The sequence below is a fragment of the Phyllostomus hastatus genome, unplaced genomic scaffold (genome assembly GCF_019186645.2).
Source record: "Phyllostomus hastatus isolate PE091 unplaced genomic scaffold, TTU_PhHast_1.1 phas_contig_118, whole genome shotgun sequence".
Taxonomy (NCBI): Eukaryota; Metazoa; Chordata; class Mammalia; order Chiroptera; family Phyllostomidae; genus Phyllostomus; species Phyllostomus hastatus.
In genome coordinates, this window is record NW_025333543.1 from 6,946,630 (window position 1) to 6,969,921 (window position 23,292).

General features: G+C 38.1%; 1 protein-coding gene across 7 annotated transcripts in view; it reads right to left on the bottom strand.

Moving 5' to 3' along the window:
• Positions 1-2,189: 2,189 nt before the first annotated feature.
• The window catches only part of MET (MET proto-oncogene, receptor tyrosine kinase), a 138,265-nt gene continuing 117,162 nt past the window's right edge, over positions 2,190-23,292 (bottom strand). For all 7 annotated transcript variants that reach the window (XM_045847554.1, XM_045847530.1, XM_045847550.1 and 4 more), the window contains 7 exons: positions 22,886-23,116; positions 20,865-20,945; positions 18,865-19,046; positions 16,058-16,167; positions 13,554-13,719; positions 4,503-4,639; positions 2,190-4,395 (listed from right to left, as the gene is read on the bottom strand). In XM_045847554.1, the coding sequence (XP_045703510.1) occupies positions 4,185-4,395; positions 4,503-4,639; positions 13,554-13,719; positions 16,058-16,167; positions 18,865-19,046; positions 20,865-20,945; positions 22,886-23,116 (1,118 nt within the window). In that variant the 3' untranslated portion in view covers positions 2,190-4,184. The remainder of the gene's footprint in view (positions 4,396-4,502; positions 4,640-13,553; positions 13,720-16,057; positions 16,168-18,864; positions 19,047-20,864; positions 20,946-22,885; positions 23,117-23,292) is intronic.

Here is a 23,292-nt window from a genome sequence, read left to right on the forward strand (position 1 = left end):
TTGCAAATCGTATCTCTCATAAGGGGTTAATATCCAAAATATATTTAAAAACTCCATAAACTCAACAGCAAAAATTTAAAAAATCTGATTTTAAAATGGGAAAATAAGACTTTTTTAAAAAAGAAAACACAAATGGTCAATAGGTACATGAAAAGAAGCTCAGCATTACTAAATTATCAGAGAAATACAAATCAAAACCACACTGAGATATCACAAGTGTTAGAACACCTATTATTAATAAGACCAGAGAGAACAAATGTTGGCAAGAATGTAGAGAATAGGGAAGCCTGTGCACTCCTGGTGGGAATGTAAATTGGTGAAGTCATTATGGAGGTTCCTCAAAAAATTAAAAATAGAACTTCCATATGATTGAGCAATTCCATTTCTGGGTATTTATCCAAAGAAAACAGAAACACTAATTCAAAAAGGTATATGCATATTTATTGTGGCATTATTTACAATAGACAAGACATGGAAAGAACTTAAGAGTGTATTGATGTGTAAATGGAAGAAAATATGACCATATATATGTATATATATAATGAAATATTATCCAGCCATAAAAAGGAAATCTTGCCATTAGCCATTTGTAATAACATGGATGGAATGAGAGGGTATTACGCTACATAAAATAAGTCAGACAGAGAAAAGCAAATACTGTGATTTCACTTATATGTAAAAAAAAAACCCAACCCCAAACCAAGCTTGTAGATACATAGAACTGGTTGTTGGTAGCCAGAGACAGGGGATAGGGTGATGGTGAAAGAACAGGATGAAGGGGTTAAAAGTACAAACCTCCAGTTATAAACTGATGTCTCTTCAAGGTAGTTTACAGAGATCTAAGAAATGTATAGTTTTGGTATTTACTAGTTGTGTAATTTTGTCCCTTCCATTAAATTCCTTGGAGTGAGAGGGATTGTTTATTCTTAAATCTTTGTTACCCAGCACAGTGCCTGACATATGTATTGAATAGATGCTCAATAAATATTAGTTGAATTAAATGAAACACTAATCAATTTCTTTCATATTATGCTAATTTACTTCCTGAACTAAACCAGGTAGATTAGCCATGGGAGATGTCATTCCCATTCAAATGTTTGATGTGCTTGATTGACAAGATTTATATCACTTCCCCATAGCTCTTTCAGGGTACAATCTGCTGTGTAGGTCAGAGAGAGCAAAAATATAATTGATGTTTACCTTGTGAAATGAAAAATCTTGTGGTAAATAATAATTTAAAATATCAAATAAACTTTGCAAAGAGTTATATTTTTATCCCTCTCTCCCTAGAAATACCACCCTCCTCCCCATGTGAGTGTTGACCAAACGTCATGGGAGCTACACAGGTAATAACTGTATCTGTGGTGGTTTAAAGTGGTTGAGGATAAGAAAATCCTGCTCCAGTTCAACAATTACTTGAGAATCTATTAAGTGCCAGATAGTAGAGACATAAAGATGACAGGTTCTTACCCTCCAGAGGCCTGGAGTCTAATTAACCTTCTTATGCAAATGTATCTCTGGGCTGGGAGGGAGTTTGGATATGTACAAGGATAAACAGTTACCTAGAATAATTGACTTCTCTCTCTCAGGACAGAAGCAGCTCCTACTCTATTTGTAGGCAACAGTTTAAACTTGGGCTTTTTAAAAGAAATCAGATTGCTCCAAAGTGCCACATGATTCTTAGATGAGTACAATATCACCTTTGAATTCTCTTACTATTACAAAAATATTCGTAGAGATAACTTGAAGGTAGTTTTCTAGTAACTGGGGGCTCCTGAGCAGTGGGAGCCTGGGTAGTGGATAACAAGGCCTGTCTACTCCAATTCTCAACTAGGTATCTCTGTGCCAACTGAACCGTGAAGTTGCTGCTCTGCTGTCATCTCTTCTGGACTAAAAATATACCTTGCTGGAGAAGAGTACCATGCTACAGTAGGAGTCAGATGCTCTAGCAGTTGAAAACTTGTCAGAGAAATGCAGGTACTTTAGCAACTCAGGGCAAACCACCCTTACAAAGACAGAGACTTCCTGAGATTCAGAGTGCAATTTATTTTTTAGCTCCTCAAGCATTAACTCATTTAAGGCTTTCGTATATGGATGATCTTGATGTAGTCAGGTGAAATCAATTGTAGATTCCTACCATTATGTAAATACTAGGTAATCAAGAATGACTAGCAATAAACAACTCTCAGTTTACAAGACGATACATCACTTTATTTTTAATTGTATGATTTAACCAGAACAATAACTATTAACATACAAAGTACCATTCAGCTCAACTGCAGGTATAGGCAGTGACAAATATCTAATTCTTAGAAGAATCTCTTACTTCCACAATCTGTCTAGACACATTAACCTAAGGACACGTTTACAAATAGCAAACACAATTTCCACATTTCTGCTTTCTCAAGGATATACACAGGTGTATAAAGACGTGTTGATGGGTTGCTTCCATAAGTTCTTTCTGTTTTTGATGCATTCATTCTCTTGACATTGGCAGAGATATTTCTTTCTGCAGTGCCGATTTATTTTTTGTCATTCACCATTTACAATACTCTGTGAATTAGTATTACCATTTATACTTCTGAAATAGTAATATTTGAATTGTAATATCTCTACAGTACACTTCCTTGTGTCTTCTGGTAAGTTCTGCTATTAACAAGGAGGTTTTGGTTGTAATCACTCTGTTGCCACAACTAAGTTACTGTGTTTCAGTGTAACACACCCTCTTTATAGCTTGCTGTGTTAACCCTTGGCTTCAAGTCCTGGTGACATAATGAGGGTGGGGTGTACTGGCAATCAGCACATTCCCTTATCATTGTTTACAGCCATTTAAAACCATGCCCTTATTAATCCAAGTTAACATATCATTTCTGAAATGTTCACAGTGTAGTATTTTTGTGGCTTAACGAAAGTTTTCTTACATCATTAAAATAAACATTTTTATAAAAATAGAAAATTTAAATGTTTATACAGATAAAACCAGTTAGAGTATCCTGTGCCACATGCACTATACAGTAGTAAGCACAAAATCTCACAAAATAAGACATCACAAAAGTCCTACCTAGAGTAACTGTTCATCCAGGTGAAATGGCCAGAACTTTCAATTGCTTTTTTTTTCCTGAAATATTTTTTTGCTTAGTATATAACATGTCCTAATGCAAAAACTGGACTTCCTCAAGTTTTTATTGTCTCTACATGTCTGTGGGATAGGAAGCTGCCATTTGAGAAAGAGGCTAACATTTCCAGTCTATCAATCGGCTCTTTGCCCTATATGTGAGCCAGATTGGAACCAATGAACCTTTTAGTCAGATGTATTTTGCTTTTAAAAACATGCTAAAATACCTTTAAAAACACTAATTATCACAAAGTACTTGTTTTATTTTCAGTCAGCATTTAAAAAAATACAGACAAAACATCTAAATGTCCACATTCATTAGATCAGAACGGTGTCATTTTCAAATAGTTGATTTTCAAATGATAAATATTTCATTATGACTAAACTATTTTATGAAAACCTTAATGTCATCTATGTACAATATGTAAATATCCCTATTAAATTATAAACACATTTTGTGTCTCACTAATTTGAAACATTAACTGCATTGCCTACAAATATTTCTCCAATAAAAGGAATGTGTATGCAAAAATTTAGAAGGGAATGTTTGCCTAGTAGGCAAATAATAACATCGGTAAGTGAAATATGTTCGTGACCATATATATAACACATGAAAGCTCTTTGAAATACTTTAAATGAGTGGCCTGGTCCCAGGGCTGCCTGGATATTACCACTTCTCAAGTTTCTGTGATCTAGAAGGCCTCAAAAGTCATGGCCTCAGTTCCCCATATGAAATCAGGTGGGATCCTGGTTTTTAAAACTTCAATCCAGAATTCAGGTTTTGGCCTGAATACAACAGGAGCATCATCAAAGCTGCAGGGTTGCCACTGGTCACTGGCTTTGGGACCCATCTTCTGGCTCTGCTGCTTTGTCAGATGAGAAATTCCTTAGAATCCAGTCATTTAAAATAACAATCTAAGGTCCTATAATAGTGCAATTTTGGCAAAATCAAAATATATTTGGTGGCCTTTCAACAGCTAGGCAGTGAAAAAATATTGGACCTGGTGTGGACTGTTGTCTGGACAGTTCTGGACGTTTATCAGAAGGGGACTGATGCTGTGTCCATCTATCATGTGTCTCCTTCGCCATCAACTTTATCTTGTGATGACAACAGAGAAGGGTACGGAGAGACACATTTGACATTCACATAAGTAGCATTCACATGGACATAGTGCTCCCCAATGAAAGTAGAGAATATCGTTGATATCCTGGAGACCAGTTCAGAAAAGGATGGGCGAAGTTCAGCTTTTGGGTGCCAGCATTTTAGCATCACTTCGTATCTGTTTCAGAAAGACAGAAATGCTGTGAGAGACACTTGGAAGAAAAGTGTTTCTGTAAAAGTAAAAAATATAAGAGCTACAGAAGATTCTTTCAGATTCCTACTTACAAGGGATCTGGGCAGTATTCAGGTTGTAAGAGCCTTCTGCCTTGCAACAAGTAAACTGTTATATCAAAGGTGTTGATGTCAGGATAAGGTGGTGCTCCTCTTGTCATCAGCTCCCAGAGGAGCACACCGAAGGACCACTAGTCAAACAATGCAAGGGACAATCCAGTGAGAAATATGCCAGCACAAAGATGAAAGGCAATCAATAGGTCTTGCTAACTAAAGTTGGCTTAATATATTCAATACTCTTGTTGTCTGGGGCAAAAGTTTCCTAAAAGACATTTAGTAAGCTATATGTTTTATGATTTATTTAAACCAGAACTGTATAACATTTAGATTATGAGTAAAAAGAGTATCTGAAGGACACGTGATAATTAAAATTTCATCTGTGGTTAGTAGAGTAGGATTTCTAAGTTCTCTCTTACAGATGTAAAGCATGAACAGGTTTCTATCCTTCTCTTTCTCAATAGCGTCACTACAATTTTAGATTACTAACTAGTAAAAGAAGACAAATCAGCCTTCCAAGATTTAAATTTGTGGGATTTCAAATGAATGTAAGTAGTTAAGAAATGTAACCATGTCTAAAAGTTAATGTTAAAAGAGAAGATCTAAGTTAGTGTAAGTAAAGATCCATACTAAAAATCAGAAGTAATAAAACTGCTAGGCAACAAGGCTCTCTCTTTTAAAAACTAATTTCAATAAAATATCTGTAACTTGAAAATGTTAAATGAGGGGATTAATATAAAACAGCTGTATCAATACATTATAGAAAGATCGTAAGGTCACAGAGAGGTTAAGTGACTTGCTAAAAATTCCCCAGTAAGTCTTAATTCACAGTGGGATGAACATCTAAAAGTCCTTGGCTCTTGGATCTTGCTTGGTCTGCTGAACTTTACAAAATATGTAATCTCTTGATTTAAAGCACTCTACTTGGGATACTACATCAAGTCATACATATTTTCTTCTCCTGGATGTGTGCCAAGGTAGAATGACATAATGAGAGTAAGTCAGCATGTGCAGGTCACCTCTGGGCAGAGGACCCAGGAAATCAGTTTTTTCTTAGCAACACTTCCAGGACACTTAAAGACTAAGAGGCACATGGGGAGAGAAATGAGGCCCTGAGAAAACAGGAGCTTGGAAGAGAAGAAGAACACAGACTGGACAGATGGAGTAGGTGAACATAATATTGAGAAGCATGTGCAGCTCACAATACTCAAGAAGGAGAAGAATAAGGCATGTCTTTGAACATCCTGGCCAAAAGAAAGAAATCAAGTAGGTGCTGCAATTGCTAATACAATCTCCATTAATGATTCTTTCCTTTTGCCCAAGTGCAAGAATGCTTAAAGGCCACTGACAGCCTTGATCCAAACAGAGAAAACAAACTCTTTCCCAGGTGGGAACTAGATAACTTTGCTGTCTTCTGCAGCCTTTCAAAATCAAAGCTTTCAAAGCCTGAAAATCTTGAGTCACTTCTGACAACTTCATTGTGTAAACCTTCAAGTTCCAAAATGTGCATGAAAATTTAACAAGTATTTACTGACTCGATTATATACAAGTAGGCCAGTCCCCAAGTTACTGGATAAGTCCAGCATTTGTCCAGGATTTAAACAGGGTTGAGAGTATTATGCAATTAACTATCGTGTAGAACAGTAAAATATAGAACAGTAATACAAAAGAGGTGCAAATGTGAAAAGTCAAAGAGATAATAGTGGAGTACTGAGAGGGGCTTCAGGAAGAAAGTGACAGTAAAGTGACTCTTGAAGGCAAGAGAGAATTTGTTTTAGAGGTATAGGTAATGTGAGGACAGAGAGTGTTCCAGCTAGAAGGAGTGGGCCCAGGGGTGACAGTACACGTGCTTTTATTGAATTATAAGTACAATAGTCACTGCTTGGTGTGTGGACTAGGCTAAGGGATGAAGGATACATATAAGGTTGAAAGGGGACCATGAAATTGATAAGACATGCCTGCAGTTGAGCTTTAGGAGACTGCATCTTGTGAATACTGTGCTTTAGACACATCAAAGAAGCCAATTCATAAGGTGGAGACAAGTCAGAAGATTTCTGGAAGACAGAAGCCTATGAGACTGAACTTCCAAATTAGGGTGGTGGGAGATGGTATATGTCATATAATAAGCAGGGCACAGTGTCATGCCCTTTAAAAAATGATTATCTTAGCCCTGACTGGTGTGGCTTGCGGGGCTGGATGTCATCCTGCAAACTGAAAGGTCACTGGGGCGATTCCTGGTCAGGGCACATGCTTAAATTGCAGCCCAGATCCCTGGTTGGGGGCGTGCAAGAGGCAACCATCAATGTTTTTCTCACACGTCAGTGTTTCTCTCCTTCTTTCTCCCTCCCTGGCCCTTTCTTTAAAAATAAATAAGTAAAATCCTTAAAAAATGATGATCTTATCTAATCCTTATAACCCTGTAATGTAATGAGTTTCATAGATGCTTTAAGGATGAGGAAACCAAAATTCTGAGAGACCAATTAGTTGTCTGTGATCAGGTCTCTCTAAACAATAGCCTAGACTATAGGTGTGCCTGGAGGCAAATTCGCAAAAAAAAGGGGGTAGGGTTGGGTATATTTCTGAGCAATAAGTTGGATTCAGAGGAGAGTTGGAGGAGTCATAGGACAGGAGAGGTAAGAGGGCAGTGGTTTCTAAGAAAAGCAAGCCCCCTTAACAGCTTTGCAGTGACAGGATAAAAGGGGCAGTGAAGAAGGAACATGACGTTGACCAAGAGAGAGGATGGAAGAGGGGGAGACACAAAGGGAAGAACGTATGGATGCGTGTGCATTAGGAATGAGGGTAAGAAGTGAGTTTCAGTTTCAAGACAGGAAAGCTCTACTGTTCACACTTATTGTGTGAATAGTCAAGCCATTCTGAACATCTGAGCATTGGAAGTGAGCTCATCTGAAGAATCTCTGCCCAATTTTATCAAAAAGGTAAAGATCAAAGAGATTGTTACAAGCTACAAAAAAGGGTCACTGCTGATGTAAGCAAGGAATAGAGTCAGCTAGATGTGAGCATTCAAGACACTGAGATACAATGCAATTTGTAAAGAAACACAAGTGAGAAAAAATGGGTAAATTGATAAAATTTTATTATTGAGTAAATTTTGATAAATTTTCTGTAAAGTTATAAAATTCTACTCCTTGAAAGATATCAGGAAAATAATGAAAAGGCAAGCCACATGCTAGAAAAATGTATTTGCAAAAATATGTACCTGCATCCAAATATATATATAGAACCTAATAATTCAATAATAAAAATAATGCAATTAAAGAAACCCAGAAAATAAAATTTAAAACTTAAAAGGGTGGGCAAAAGTTTTGAGTAGGCACTTTATTAATGGAGGTATAAGAATGGCAACAGGCATGTGAAAAGATGTTCAGCATCATTGGTTATTAGGCAAATGTGGATTAAAAAAAAAATGAGACACCACTACAACCTACTTGAATGGCTAAAACCCCCAGAATTGACAATGGCAAGTGCTGGTGAGAATGCTGAACAACTGAAACTCCCATGTATTACTGGTAGGAGTATAAAGTGGTGTAGCCCGTGTGGAAAAACAGGTGTCAGTTTCTCATAAAGTTAAACATAACACTTATTTACAACCCAGTAATCCTACTTCTAGATATTTGTCTAAAAGAAATAAAAATTATGTTCACACAAAAAAACTGTTAAGCAAATGTTAAAGCTGTTATAATTAGATAACTTTTACATGTAATTACTCTATGAAAAACAGTACAATTTCTTTAAAACATTAAAAATAGAACTACCATATGATCCAGCAATCCCACTTTTGGATATATAACCAAAGAATTGAAAAAGGATCTTGAGGAGATATTTGCACACCCATGTTCATAGTAACATTATTCCAATAGCAAAGAGGTGGAAGAAACCTAAATGTCCATCGATAGATGGGCAAAGAAAATGTGGTACATTCATGCAATGAAATATTATTTAGCCTTAAAAAGAAGGAAATCCTGTCATATGCTACAACATGGATGAACATTGAGGACATGATACTAAGTAAAATAATCCAGTCACAAAAAGATAATACATGATTCTACTTATATGAGGTACTTAAAATAGTCAAACTCTTAGAGACAGGAAGCAGAATGTGGTTGCCAAGAGGCTGAGGGGAGGGGAAAATGGGAAGTTGTTCAGTGGATATAGAATTTCAGTTTTACAAAATGAAGAAATTCTAGAGACCTGTTGCATAACAGTGTGCATATAGTTAACACTGTGGTACTGTACACTTAAAGATGGTTAATTTTATTTTGTATTTTTTACCAAAAGAAAAAAAGAAGTGAACTACTGATATATTGATACTCCTGATAAAACATGGATGACTCTTAAGTGTTATGCAAGGTGAAAAGAGACAGACTCAAGTGCTACTTACATATGATTCCATTTATTGGATTCCATTTATTGTTATTCCATGACATTGTTGAAAAGGTAAAACTATAGAGACAGAAAACAGACCAGTGGTTTCCAGGTGCTAGGGATTGACCACAAAGGGGCACAAGGAAATTTTCTGGAATGACAGAACTGTTCTATATCTTGGTTGTGGTGCTGGTGGTGGTCACACAGCTTGAAGAGCTGGCAAAGGTAAAGAAAATACAACCAAGAGGAAAACAAGAAAGAGGAAAAACAGATGGAACAATGTCCCAGAAACAAAAGGAGGCAGAAATTTCAAGAAGAAAGGTGCGGTCAACAGTGTTAAATGCTACAGAATGATGAAGCAGGATGAAAAAGCCAGCTGGCTGAACAACTGAGAAGTCAATCCTGACTGTAATGGAAGAGCAGTTATACTAAATGTGAAACACTGTACAGTACTGGGTATGAGTAATTGCAAATGTAGTCATACCCTCTTTTTGCTTGAATGGGCTGGAAGAGTATTCAGATTTTAGCTGAACTCTGTCTGGGCATTTGCAAGAAAGTGGATCTGTCTACAAGCAGCAAGTTTTTGCTTGTAGGTCTTAACATACATACAGGATATTATATGCTTTCGGAAATGTTCCATGTCAACATTCAAAAGATTGTGCTGTTCTGGAAATGAAACTTTATGCAAATTTATCCATATAATCAATAACCATTTGCCAAAGCAGCATTGTGTATGGATTACTCAGGTTCACCCTTTAGGTAGTACAACATAGTGTCTTTGAATGAGTGAGAGACACAGTATTTCATGTCTGCAGAGTTCTAGTCAATATCTGAGTGACAGTTGCTCAGTAAGAAGTGGTGGCCTCCAGATGGCGTATGTGTGTTTGTGGAGGCAGTGGTGTGTGTGTGGGAGGGGGGTGTTTCAAAAAACTCTTGAGTTCCCACTCTTGTCTTGAACACCCCAAATTTCATCAGGTTCTTTTATTTTGCTTTAACAGCTTTGTTGAGATATAATTTATATATGATATAATTCACCAACTGTAGTGTATACTTGATGATGTTTACTAAATTTATATAATCATTCAGTTATCATCACAATCCAGTTTTAGATCAATTACAACACCCCAGAATGTTCCCTCATGCCCATTTATAGTCAAGCTTCACTGCCACGCTCACATCTAGGCTCTGCAATTTTCTGTCTTTATAGTTTTATATCTTTCTAGAAATTTCTATGTACTAAATAGAATCATTCAACATGAGATCTTTTGAGGCTGGCTTTTTTAACACAATGTTTTTGAGGTTTACCCATGTTGTAGCATGCATCAGTAGTTCCTTTATATTGCTTAGTGGCATTATTCCATTATATGGATAGATATGCCATGTTTTGTTTGTCTATCCACCTACTGATGGACACCAGGATTGCTCCTTGTTTTTGGCTATTATGAATACTACTACTGTCAATATTCATGTACAAGCCTTTGTGTGGCTGTATGTTTTCATGTGTGTATTAGCTGGCTTATCATATATCTTTTTGATAAAATATCTATTCAAATCTTTATCCTATATTTTAAAAGTGGGTATTTTGTCTTCTTACTGAGTTGTAAGAGTTGGTTCTGGCTCTTAATGGCAGACTGACAGTTAAGTCTGAATGAATGAATATTGTGTTCTTTGAGGATGGGTTAAATCTCCCTATCTTAAGCTTCTACCTGCTGCCATCACAAATATGTCCCCAGCCTACTTCTCTAGTACCCACTTCTTTTGTCTCTTTCAGAATCTTTCAGGATCACAATACCAGGTGTTATGCTCTGCCATGTGCTATCTCATTTTCCTAGTGGTCTTATCCTCCCATTCCTCCACCATGCCCCTGCAATAAACTTATTTATTGAAAACAAACTCCCCAGTCACGCTCAACTTATTTATAATGTCTCCCCCACCTAGTCTTAATAGCTGAAACTTGGCGTTAACTTGAAGACCAAAATTTCTTTGAAACTCTTACCAATCAAGGTCACACCTCTCCCTCTTGCTGACTCTCAAGGAGGGGCGTAAAGGACTTCTCAGTTCCAAAGCCTCACTTAGATCCATGTCCCTTGTTATCTCTCAATAGCTGCCAACCCTTTTCCTTTTGAAGTCCTCTCCATCAGCATTATTTTCTGCCTATTTTGTTTGTTGATGTTATGGATTTCTACTTTTTCCTTTTTCAGTTGTTACCCTCAAAAACTGAAATATCATGTTTCTATACCTCCAGACATCACAGTCCTCTTGACTTATTACAGGCAAATAGAGTAAGTGTACTCTCTAGTCCAGTCAAACTCAGGCTCCTCAGCACACTCTAGGCCTCTGAAGTTATTCAGTTTCTAAGACCTTTCTTGTGTGCTGAACAGCACTGGACCCTCTGGAGCATCTCATCTCTTCTTAACACTTTCTCTTCTCCAGCTTTCATGACAATCTTTTCTCCTGGGTCTTTTACCTTTTTGATTTTTCTCCCTCACTTTGTACACATAGGTTCTCCCTAATAAATACTTTTGGGCTGTCGAAAGCATATTTTTAGCCTTGGCTTCTGTCACGGACTAAACTGTGTTCTCCTAAAATTCATGAGTTGAAGTTCTCTCAGTGTGAGGGGATTAGGAGGTGGGGCTTTTGGGAGGTAATCAGGTTTCGATGAGGAGATGAGGGTGGGGCCATCATGATGGGATTTGTACCCTTATAGGAAGAGATACCAGAAAGCTTGCCCTTGCCCTGACCCTCACATGAGGACACAGTGAGAAGGTAGTCATGTAAAGTCAGGAAGAGGGCTCTCTGATCTTGACTGGGCCACGCTGGCCTAATCTCGGAACTTCCAGCCTCCAGAACTGTGAGAAATGTCTGTTGTTTAAACCACCTGGCCTATGGTTTTTGTCATGACAGCCTGAATTGACTAATACAATGAAAGAGGTTGTACAGGCTGTATAGAGGCTGTACAGAGGCAGATCCACATTTCCAATTGCCTGATGGATCTCTCTTTCTGGAGTCCTACTCTCAAGTCAAACCGCTCAGCTTGGTATTTTTCCTCCTGAACTAGCTTTTGCTCCTATGTTTCACATATTTGTTACTATACCAGCATATAACTTACCTTTAACGTTTATCAATTTCTTGCTGCATGTTGTTGATTCTACCTCTGAGATACCTTTCCTTCTGTCTCTTCTTTTCTGTTCTCACAGTTTCTATACTATTTCAAGTTCTAACTCTCACTTTGTCTTTTGGTATGTAACTCTTCTCGAATCATTTTACAGAATAAAGGAAGACTGTAGTCTAATCTAATTATACTTTAATGTTTTCATATGGCCACAGAATAAATTACAGACTCCCTAGCTTGCTTTCCAAGGATCTAGTATGAAGATATTTTTCTCATTTTATTCTCATAACTCTCCTCTGTGCCCTTCAGTTTTGCCAATCACCCCATGCTTCCTGTTTCCATAGAATTTTAAAGATGTGTATATTTTCCTGCCCCTTTGTCTCACCTGGATTTGCATTGCTTATTTCATTGCCTGTTCCATCCTCCTTTAAGGCTCATTTTGAAACCGAGGATTCTTTAAATTTGATTCAATTTAGCTTTCAATTGTAATTCTAGACATCATATTTCACTCTCTCCTCCTATACCCCAGAGGAACCTAGCTTTTACCCTGGAAGATCAGCAAACTCTGAGGCTGCAGAAGACAATAGTGGGGACCTGACTAATGATCACATGGTCAGGGATTCTGGCAGGCTAAAGATAACATCTAGACCTAAGTTATGTTTCAGTTTTTAAACCTGAAGGTAGAACAACTCCCTGTCTACTTTCCCAGGAATCTAGACCTCAGATCTGTCCTCAAGACCTGAAGAAATGATTTATTACATTATTTCACCTCCAACCAATCAGCTTCCAGCATGACCCTGAGCCACTTAACCCACAGTGTCTTGTAATTTTGCCCTGTGTAATCTGTAACCTACATGCCACCAGGGAATTTGGAATTTTGAGTATTAGCTTCCTGTTCTCCCAGATGGCACCATTCATAATAAAATAGCCAAATATTTCTCCACTGCAATTCTCTGGGTCTAGTGTTTGGCTCTGCTAGCACCAAGTGGATGAACTCTTTCTACTCTGTAACAATTTCAAGCACTGTCCTTTCTTCCAGGTGGAAGACCCAGGGGTCAATACTCAGGTCCATGTCTTTTGAAGTTTGTTCAGTGAGAGGAGGATGACCTTTGCAGAGAAGGGAGAGTATATTGCTAGCTAGGTGCAGGAGTAATGACTTCATTGCTAGACCTGCCTCAGTTACAGCTTCCAGATGTCTCAAGATGGAATTCTTGTGGCCATGAGTTCTTGAGCTATGAGTGGCTGGGGTAATTCCAGTCTACTTTGTTAGATGGATATGCCTTCTCTTTCCTACTGAGCTAAAGCTCCTGGAGGAAAGGCTTCACACCTGGTTGGTCTTCCTAAGAATCTAGGATGGTGCCCTGCTAGACAAATATTTTTGAATAAATTAATTTATAAAAAGATACCTTGAGTACCTCTTAGACAATCAGTCCACTTTTACTTACGAAGAAAACCAAAATAAGTGATGTTAAAGACTTTTGTTTTTTTACTAAAAATGTTGGGTATGAAACTAAAAGAGGAGAAGATCAGGGGTAATCAATATAATACGTTACCACATCTGACTTGGTGGTAAACTTCTGAGTTTGTAGACTTTCTAAAGCCATCCACTTTACTGGCAGTTTTGCTCCTGTTTTATTGTGTACACTGTAGTATTCTTTATCATACATGTCTCTGGCAAGACCAAAATCAGCAACCTTGACAGTGAATGTTTCATCCAGCCTATGGAAAGCACAAATATTATTACTGGTAGCTGAAACAGACTAATTTAGAGTGATGCTGAATATTTACCAAACAAGTGACTTCTGTATATGAAAACCATAAACCCGTAACTTCTGCAGGGAGGGCTTCTTCTAGCTTTAATTGACTAACACTATATTATTACAGGGTGCAGCCAAGAGGGGGGACCCCAAATAGGCATTTGAAATGGGGTCCAGAACTCAAGGTGTCCAGGAGATTTTAAGGTGTCTTCACCCCTTCCCCCACAGGTGTGAGTTGGGAGAAGGGGCACACAGAGCAAGAACATGCAGGGCAGCTTTGCAGCTAATCCACGGTGTGGTCATTTAACATACCTGTAGCCTTTGGCTGGTTGCTTAAATATGCTAAATAGCTATGGCCAAGCTCAAGGCCAGGGGGACGGAAAGGGATCTCCCCCCAAGATGGGACTGGGGGGCAGGTCCCCCGAGTTACAGTGCCTGCGTGGGAGCTTGGAGAAGACTGGCTCCAGGACATGGGGTGACACCTGCCCAGACCCACGATGGCGACCAGAAAAGCTGGAGAAGACAGCAGACTGAGGGCAAGTGTGCCCAAGTGTAGGAAGAGTCGGAAATGGGGCTGCAGAAGAAGATTGGCGTGGGGATTTAAACCCAAGACACACGGCAGCCATTGAGAGAGAACCATGTGGCCTGGACAGAGTGGGGGCTCTCCCTTCCCACAGCATTGAAGAGAGAACCACGCAGCCTGGACAGAGTGGGGACTCTCCCTTCCCGCAGCCCTGAGAGGGGGAGAACCACGTGGCCTGGACAGAGTGGAGACTCCTGCACCCCTGAGAGAGAGAACCATGTGCCTTTGCCAGAGTGGGGACCCCCGCAGCTTTAGAAGGGGGAACCACCACCTGGTTTTAGCAGAGATCCCGGTGACTCAGCTGAGGGTGCGGGGAACCCAGGGAGGTCTCTCAGTCGAGATGGAGTACTAACTGGGAAGAACCAGAGGACTGCCTGAGCCATGGACTTCTATTTCCTTTCCTGAGATACGGTACTCTGGACTGGGCAAAGGGGGAAGGAAGGAAGGACTGTGTCTGTTTGTGGGTGTTTTAAGGGACTTTAGGATTTTTGATGAAGACATTAGGTCACTACGTTAAGTTTGTATAGCATTAAATAAACATTTCCTTTCCTTTTCACAAATCTCTGGCATTGAGAGATGTCTTTCCTCTGGCAGCGGACGTGACGGACCTGGGGGCTTTTTTTTCAATAATAGTATATCATCCCAGGCCCTCCTTGTTTGTTCTGTAACAATATTACAGTGGAATTCTTGAATAAAAATGCTTGACATTTATATTGTAAATTCAACAGACTAAGCAAAGAGATCATGAATGATGTTGTATAAGAAAATTTATTTTGCTTTAGTAGATCTGAAGAAGTGGTAAAATTGGGCCCCCTTCCAGCTTTCCTTGGTTGCTAAATCAAGTATGCCAATGGAATAACCAATGAAATCACCAATAATCACTGTGAACTTATCACTGAGTTGTATAGGGGATACATGGCAGGGTAGTGTTATCTTATTTTTTCATTCTCAAATGGGCTAGGATAGTACATAAAACTTACATATCCCACCACTGAGATAATAAACAGGACATACAGTAAAGCATCTAAGAAAAACAGCAAGGTTCAAGAAAATCAATTTCCTCTATCGAGGCTATGTATCCCTTTGTTTAAGTGGGCTTTTATGTTGTTACATTGCCCAAAATCAAGGTAGGAAATTAACAGCACAGCTCTCTCATTCACTCAAACCATAAGCCATGAATCAGTGTTATGTAAGGGAAAGCACTGAATCAATTATAAACTGGTGACTGCTGTATTATACAGTCCAGGCAGCCAGACACAAATATAGTTCTTTGTATATTCATTCCCAAATACCATTTTGGTAGGGCTTCTGCAGGCTGGCTTCAAATCCACTCTTGGGAAGTGACAATATGTTGGTATTTGTGTTACCAGCCCTCTCCTCTTCACTGTAAAAGGCTGAAGATCAAATTCTACCTCCCTACACTAATGCAGCGTGAAACCACCAACACTGAGGTCTACTTTTAGGAAGGAAAAAAAAGGCAAACGCATACAACAGCTGTTAAGACCCCCTCTGGACAATCCCTTTTAAATTCTCCATTTGATAAGAGACTGAAAGCTCCGCCTACACCTCCAGTGCTTTCGTAAGGATTTAAAACCATGAGGGAAATAAAGGATTTTTGCATAAAAAGAGAAAACTTTCTCAGTATCCTAAAACAGTGAAAACAGATTCCTCTTTGTCACTTAATTTGGACTGTGGGCACAGAGATTCTTATACTTACATACAGTTTCTTGCTGCCAAGTCTCTGTGAACAAACTTTTTGCTTGCAAGATATTTCATGCCTTTGGCTACTTGAAGACCAAAGCCAATAAGATCTTTCACAGTTGGGTTCTGCAATCAAAGAGAATTGGAAACATATAAACTAGGTATCTACTATTCTAGCTGTGATCTCAGAATTCTGAAATGTTTGTAAGAATTATCTTGTTTCAAATGGTAACTTTGTGCCTAGTTAATAATAGCAACTATTTATTAAGTACCTCCTACTGTTTGGAAAGCACCAGGCTAGATGGCTTTATAAATTTTGGCTAATTCTCCTACACTTCTGTGAGGCAGGTTGGTAATAGGGGCTCCATTTTTCAAGTGGGGAACTGGAGGCATTTTAAAATGTAGGTTTTGTTATTATTCAGGGATGGTGAAGCCAATGGATGGGAGACAATTGCCACTGAGAACAGTTTGTTAGAACCCACAGAAGAGGCCCACACAAGGAAGCACAGGAGACAGAGGGAGAGGGAGGCTGATTGTGGCTTCTGTGGGAAGAAACAGGCAAGGCAGCGTAAGCGGGTTTAGAATTGGCTAGTTTAGTAATTTCAGCAGTTGGGCTTTTGGATGTAGGTGCTGGCTCTAGTTGTCTGGTATCTGGCCCTTCAGTGATTAGGGCAGGGAGACAGTGACACACAGTGAGAGAGCCCTTTAAAGGAGGTGGTTGGGGTTTAGGCTCTGGATTGGCTGGTTTGCCTGCTCTTTGAAGGTGAGTTGTTTATTATGCTTGGGTAGTCCCTCCAGGGTCAGCAAGGCCTCAGAAGTCAGAAATACATGGTTAATACAGGAAGTTCACAAAGAAAGAAATCAGCCCCAAATGACTCAGATGGTAAGTAGTGGAGTTACGGTTTTAATCTAAATCTTTTAGGCTCCAAAGCCCACACTGTAGTGAAATCAATCACATCAGAACCCCTCCTATATATAGGTACTGAAGCTTCAGCTCACAACTCCAGTGGCCTGGACCCTCATTCTCTAGGCACTCTGCCCACAAAACTGGATGGACAGTGGGAATGTCTCCAGTGACTATAAGAACTATATCTGAAATCATATAGATGTCACTGTAGAAGACATACCTAGGTTAGTGGTTGTCATTAGTATGGACTCCTTGGGTTTTAAAGGGCCATATACTTACAATAAGAAATCTCTATCATGCTTTAGCCCTGAGGGCATAATATCCTGGAGTAGGCAGCACATCCAATCAGATGAACTTATTAGGATAATGACAAGAGTAAACATGGAAAAGTGGCATCTGTCAGGGCAGCTTTGTTCTTTGTAAGATAAAGTCACCCCATCTACAAACATTTATTGTCAGGGGGTCTTTTGTTCTTTTTGCTGAACACAAATATTACTTTACCACGCCATCCTAGAACTTATTTCTTCTGAGAAACAGACCCCATGTTTATGAAGTTGTTGATCAAGAACTCCATTAATTCCCAAAGGACCTTGGTACAGGGGCTAAGGAGCTTGATGCCACCTGTGTTTTCAGTTTTGGGAATTCCTTCCTTTTTCCTCTCTGGTTCTTATCTGGCCATCAGTTGCCCACCCTTTAGATCCTATCATAAATGTCACAATAAAACTCTGATTTAGGGACCTAAAAATCTCTTTTGTAACTTTGAGCTCACTTATTCAACAAATATTCATTGAGTGTTAATGGGTCAAACACTATTTTAGGTGTTAGAGCTACAGCAGAGAACATATACACAAAAATCCCAACCCTTAGGGGTTTGCATTTTAATGGGATGTTTGTGTCTGTGTACATACACAATATTATAAGTGTGTGTGTATATACAGTCATTATTAATTTATCATCTAGCATAGCACTGTTCAATAGAAATAATAATGCAAGCCAGAAATGTAAATTAACATTTTCTAACAGTCACATTAAAAAAGTAAAAAGAAGCAGGTAAAATTAATTTTCATAATATAGTTTTCAATCCAACTTATCCAAAATATTATCATTTCAATATGTAACCAACATAAGGAATGATTGGTATTTTACCTTTTTATGTTAAATATTCAAAACCTTGGGTGTATTCTACACCTAGAGCACATCTCAATTTGGAGTAGCCACATTTCACATGTGGCTCATTGACTCAGCCCTAGTGTACAAGAGGATGGTAAGTGTGAGGGAGAAAAGTAAAGCAGGTGAGAAGGGGCAGATGGAAAGCAGGAGAGGGGGGTGGGTCAATTGCCATTTTAGACAGGCCAGGAAACCCTCATTGTGAAGATATCAGGGCATAAAGCTGAACTTGAGACTTATGGATATTTTTGGAGAAAAATTGTGCAGGCAGTAGAAATAGCAAATGCAAAGGTCCTAAGATAGGAGAGTGGTTGGCAAGTTCGAAGAATAGCAGGGGACTTATTTGTAATTAGTTCTCTAATACCTTTCCTTCTAGAGCTAACATTCCATGTGGACTGTGGCTAATTATGCTTCTATGTCTCCTGTGCTGTGCTGTTTCTGGCACATAGTAAGGCCTCCAAGAGTACTAAATGGACCTATCAGTGGGATGGTAGAAGAAGGCTGTTCGCAGGGAAGAATCACTGCCCCTGGGGAAACCTGTCTAGGTATCACTATCTTCCCTCCAGGATAGAAAATTTTCAGGTACAAGTGAACTGAATCAACTTCTGTACATTTGAATGGTGCCAATATTTTATATGTGCTTTTTTTTTTCCCAAAAAGCTTTTAAAATGGTTCAAAACAGGCACATTTTAGAAGGCTGGCTGGCTTACAGCTAGTTCATCAGTTAGTAAGCTTGGTAATATACTTACATGAGTCTCATTTCTAATGAAATTTCGAAGATCTCCATGTTTCATGTATGGTAGAACCACCAGTGGAGACCCCTCACTTCGAAGGCAGATTCCCAAGAGTGACAGAACATTGGGATGACTAAAATCTTTCATGATGATTCCCTCAGTCAGAAATTGGGAAACTTCTCCTAGGTCAGTGATTCCTGAGAAATCCAGTGGTGGAGACATTGATTTCATTACAGAACAATGAATGTGCAGACAGGGAAAGCAATGGCATATAAAATCATAGGGCTCCATCTTGTTCCAATGCCTCATCCTTGGAGTGCTTTTTCACAGCATATCTGAGTGGATGATGTTGCCCTGCACTGTGTCTTCAGGTTATCGCCTACACCCATTTTTGTAAGTATAATAATGCCTAGCAACCAGTTTGTCTCACACAAAACATGGAGAATAAAGCAGGCCTGTCGATTTCTGTAGTACCAGTTTAGGGCAGGGGTTGGTGATTTTTTTGTAGAGCCAGACAGTAAATATTTTTTGGCTTTGTGGGTCATATGGTTTCAAATACTCAACTCTGCCATCATAATGCAAAAGCAGCCACAGACCATGAGTGGCTAAGTCTCAATAAACTTTATTTTGGAAAACAGGTGGCAGGCCATAGTTTCTGACCTCTGGACTGGGAGAATTTGAAGACCAATCATTGTCATGTATCTAAGTAAATTTTTTCTGGTTTCTTATCATTTCTAGATAGAGATCCTGAGGGCTTGATACTGGTCAACATTAATGAAGGGTTAACAACTTTTAACTTATTAATCTAATATCAGTGTCAGTGATGATATTTTTTTACAAATGCAAGGCATTCTAAAACTGGGAAGTCCATAGAGATCGATGCACACCAGGGACAGAGAAAGAATTCTTGGTGTTAGGATTGTTCTTAGTACAATTGGCTATGGTGTTCTCTTGTGAGGCAAATTTACTGAAAATCATACTTAATCCATCACAGTATATAGTTAGATTTTATATGAACTATCTCTTTAATTACCTTGTGATCAGACTTCCAACAGAATCAACCATGTAGCTCAGAGATTTATGTGTAAAAAAGGCTAAAATAGTTCTGACAATACTGTATCTTGAAGAAAAACCTTTCACTTGTGCATTTAAATTTTATTATTTCAATATAAATTTGTAATATAGATTGTTACCATTTTATAGCACGCTCCAAATAATGAGCAAAAAATTGGAAATTTAGAAAAGTGCACATGCACTTTACATGTGAGGCCTGTCAGCAAAGGTGGAGCCAGGGAAAGGTTAGTATGAGGAGTACATTGGGTTGTACAACATAGTAATTTTTGCCCTAATTATGGTCATCAGTAAAGTCTTAGTTTTTGTTTGAAAGTATTGCTTATTTTTTAAACAGAGTATGCATTCCATTTTTAAAAGTTTCTCAATAACTGCTAAAATTAAAAGAAAATTTCCTAACATTAAAAAAAGGGAGGTAAATTTTACTTGTTTAGAAAGTTCATTTATGTGGAATACCTCATTCCCCACAAATGTGGATAAATGAGGTATTGTCACATTTACAATTTTTCAGTTTTATGCCAACATATTTTTATCCTGTTTGTCTTATTTTATTTTTTATCTTTTTAGTGGTAGTTGTGGTTGAAAAATAATAATAATAATGCCTGTGGGTAAAATGAGTCATTACTACTGTATTTGCCAACATGCTTCCAATAGTTTCCATAAATGTCACTTGCAAAACAAGTATTATAAACCAAACATAGTTAAATGATACTCAGCTCATTCAAGAACCTCATTTATCTTACACTCTAACTTATGAGGGCCCTGAGGGATAATTTTTGAGGAAATATCTCAATAAGAATTTACAGCAAATTTTCAGGAATAAGTCCATAATTCCAGCAGTAGCTGATTTTCCACAAGGGGAAGCGTAAATCAACAGTTTATTATAAACTATTAGTTTGCAAACCGCAAAATTGAACTCTACTGTTAAATAAAATATAACTTACTATTCAAGGATTTCACAGCACAATGAATTTTCTTGTCATCATTGTCCAACAAAGTCCCATGATATACGCAGCCAAAATGACCTACATGAAAGAGGGTACTTGGTTAGTACTGCATTACTTTAAATTGTGTAATAATTACTTACTAAGCCCTTCATGATCTTCATTTCCTTTTTTCCACATGACAAAAAGTACATTGTTTCTTCTGCTTTTGATTAATAATAATAACACTCTGTGAGTGTGTTTGTGAATACAGGGTGGGGCAAAAGTAGGTTTACAGTTGTTCATATGGAAAATAATACAATAATTGGTAAAAATATAAGAATAAACTGATATAACTATCATTAAAGGCTAAATATAATAAAATAATCAAAGTGAAACCAGTGAAAAGAGGAGTTACATTTACCTCAAAAATTTTTATTTTTTTTAAGGATAAAATAATGTATTATAAATATGAACACAGAGTTTTGCCTATATGAATACATTAAAATAAAGCTCCCTACATTCCAATAAACTGAAATGAAATAAAAATGTGACCATTAGAAGTAAGATTAGCATTATAGAATAAGGATTTCCCCCATTAGTCACCAGTTAATATGTAATCCAGGTTGGCCAAAAGTGAAAGGAAATAACCCAAATGAAGCAAATTCACTCTGAGTCATTCCATCCAGTTCTCTCTGGCTTTAGCCACATCACTTTCCCAATAACAGCCTTTCATCCAGTGGCAGTAATTTTCCCCAGAGGTGCCAAATGTCTGATAGCCATGTAAGTCACTCATTAACTAATTCCTTAACCAGCCAAGGCTTCCTGGATGCCTCATGTGTGAGTGTCAGTCATTAGTCTGCCTTCTTATAATGAAAAGATGGATTTAAAAAACCCTATGATCTCAAGGGCTCACATTTTACTGGGGAAAACATATAAATAATAGTTAATGTTTATAGAATCATTAATGATTATTACTGCTTAAGAGAAATAATTGCCATTTAGTACTTTCATAATAAAAGTAAATAATTCTAATTTTATAATGCATAGAATTAAAACATAATTAATGAGGCCACACACTCAAACTGGTGCAATTACTGGAATTTATAGGCTGGTAACAGAACTATAAATTACTCTGATGTGAAACATGTTTATTAAATGTGAAGTTGCTATTAGGGAGGAGGAGCAGGTTAAGCATTAAAATCTGGAGTATATGATAGAGGAATGTGTGGGTGCTCTCCCAGGAAAATGGAAAGGCCCTGTGTTCACATAAGGCAAATCATCACATTAGCTTCTTCTGCAATCTGCATCATGCTGGCAGATGCTTGTGCTACCTTTTGCAGTACATGCTGAATAAAAGGGATCAGAAGCCATTCAGTATTAAAGGTAAAAGCTTTTTAGAAGAAAGGGCAGAAGAGTGGAGTTCATTTCCTGGCTTCTGGCTGGTTTCTTTTCCTGATAAATATTTCCTTCAATATTGTGTGTTAGCTGTTATTGCTGCTCTGTCTGGCTTATAACAAATATTCATTCCTCTTTGTATAAAGAAATTGGAATGCACTGTAGATATGATACATGTTGTTTCAGATCAGAAGAATGTTGTTACAGATTCCCTGTCTTCTGATGCTTTCTAGCAGTGTACAAACTGCTACAAACCAGGGCTTCATAGGTAGTCGCTGTTCTCAGAGTAAAGAAAGACTGAAAGGAGGTATGAATACAAAAATTGGAACATAAAAGAATGATGTTTTGGAAGGAAGTAAGTGACACCTTTCAAGAAATCATGGTTGTCATTATGAAAAGGTGAGGAAGAAGTGTGATTTATTTTTAGATTGTTTGGAGATTATTAAATTGCCTCCAAGGCTAGTGCATGTCCCCATGGATGTTATTTGCAAGCCGTTGTCCTGCAGAACTGAAATCAAGAGCACTTGTTATCACTGCTCTGTCAGTTGCTTTCACCATTGTCTAAATTCCTAATCTGCAATGGCAGAAGATAAAATACTTACTGGAAAATCGTATTTAACAAAAAGCTGAGCGGAAACACTTACCTCTTCCTATGACTTCATTGAAATGCACAATCAGGCTACTAGGCCCAATCACTACGTGCTGGACTGCCTGAACCAGCTCTGGATTTAGAGCACTGAGGTCAATGTGGACGGTATTTTGCAGTAATGGACTGGATATATCAGAGTCCCCACCAGTCAGGATTGGGGACAGGTCCATCAGAGGATACTGCATTTGTCTGCATGACCCATTCTGAGATGAGTTAGGAAACTGCTCTGCAAGATAAAGTAAAATTATTAGAAAACAACAGCAAAACCTCACTTAGTAGAGACTGCAACAGGGGTAGTGAATTGAATTAATTATGAAGACTTAGGTTGGCTAGCTCTTTGTTGCTTAGTTGTATTTGTTTTGGGGCTTTGATCTGTTCTTCCATTTGGACCATTTTTTTTTT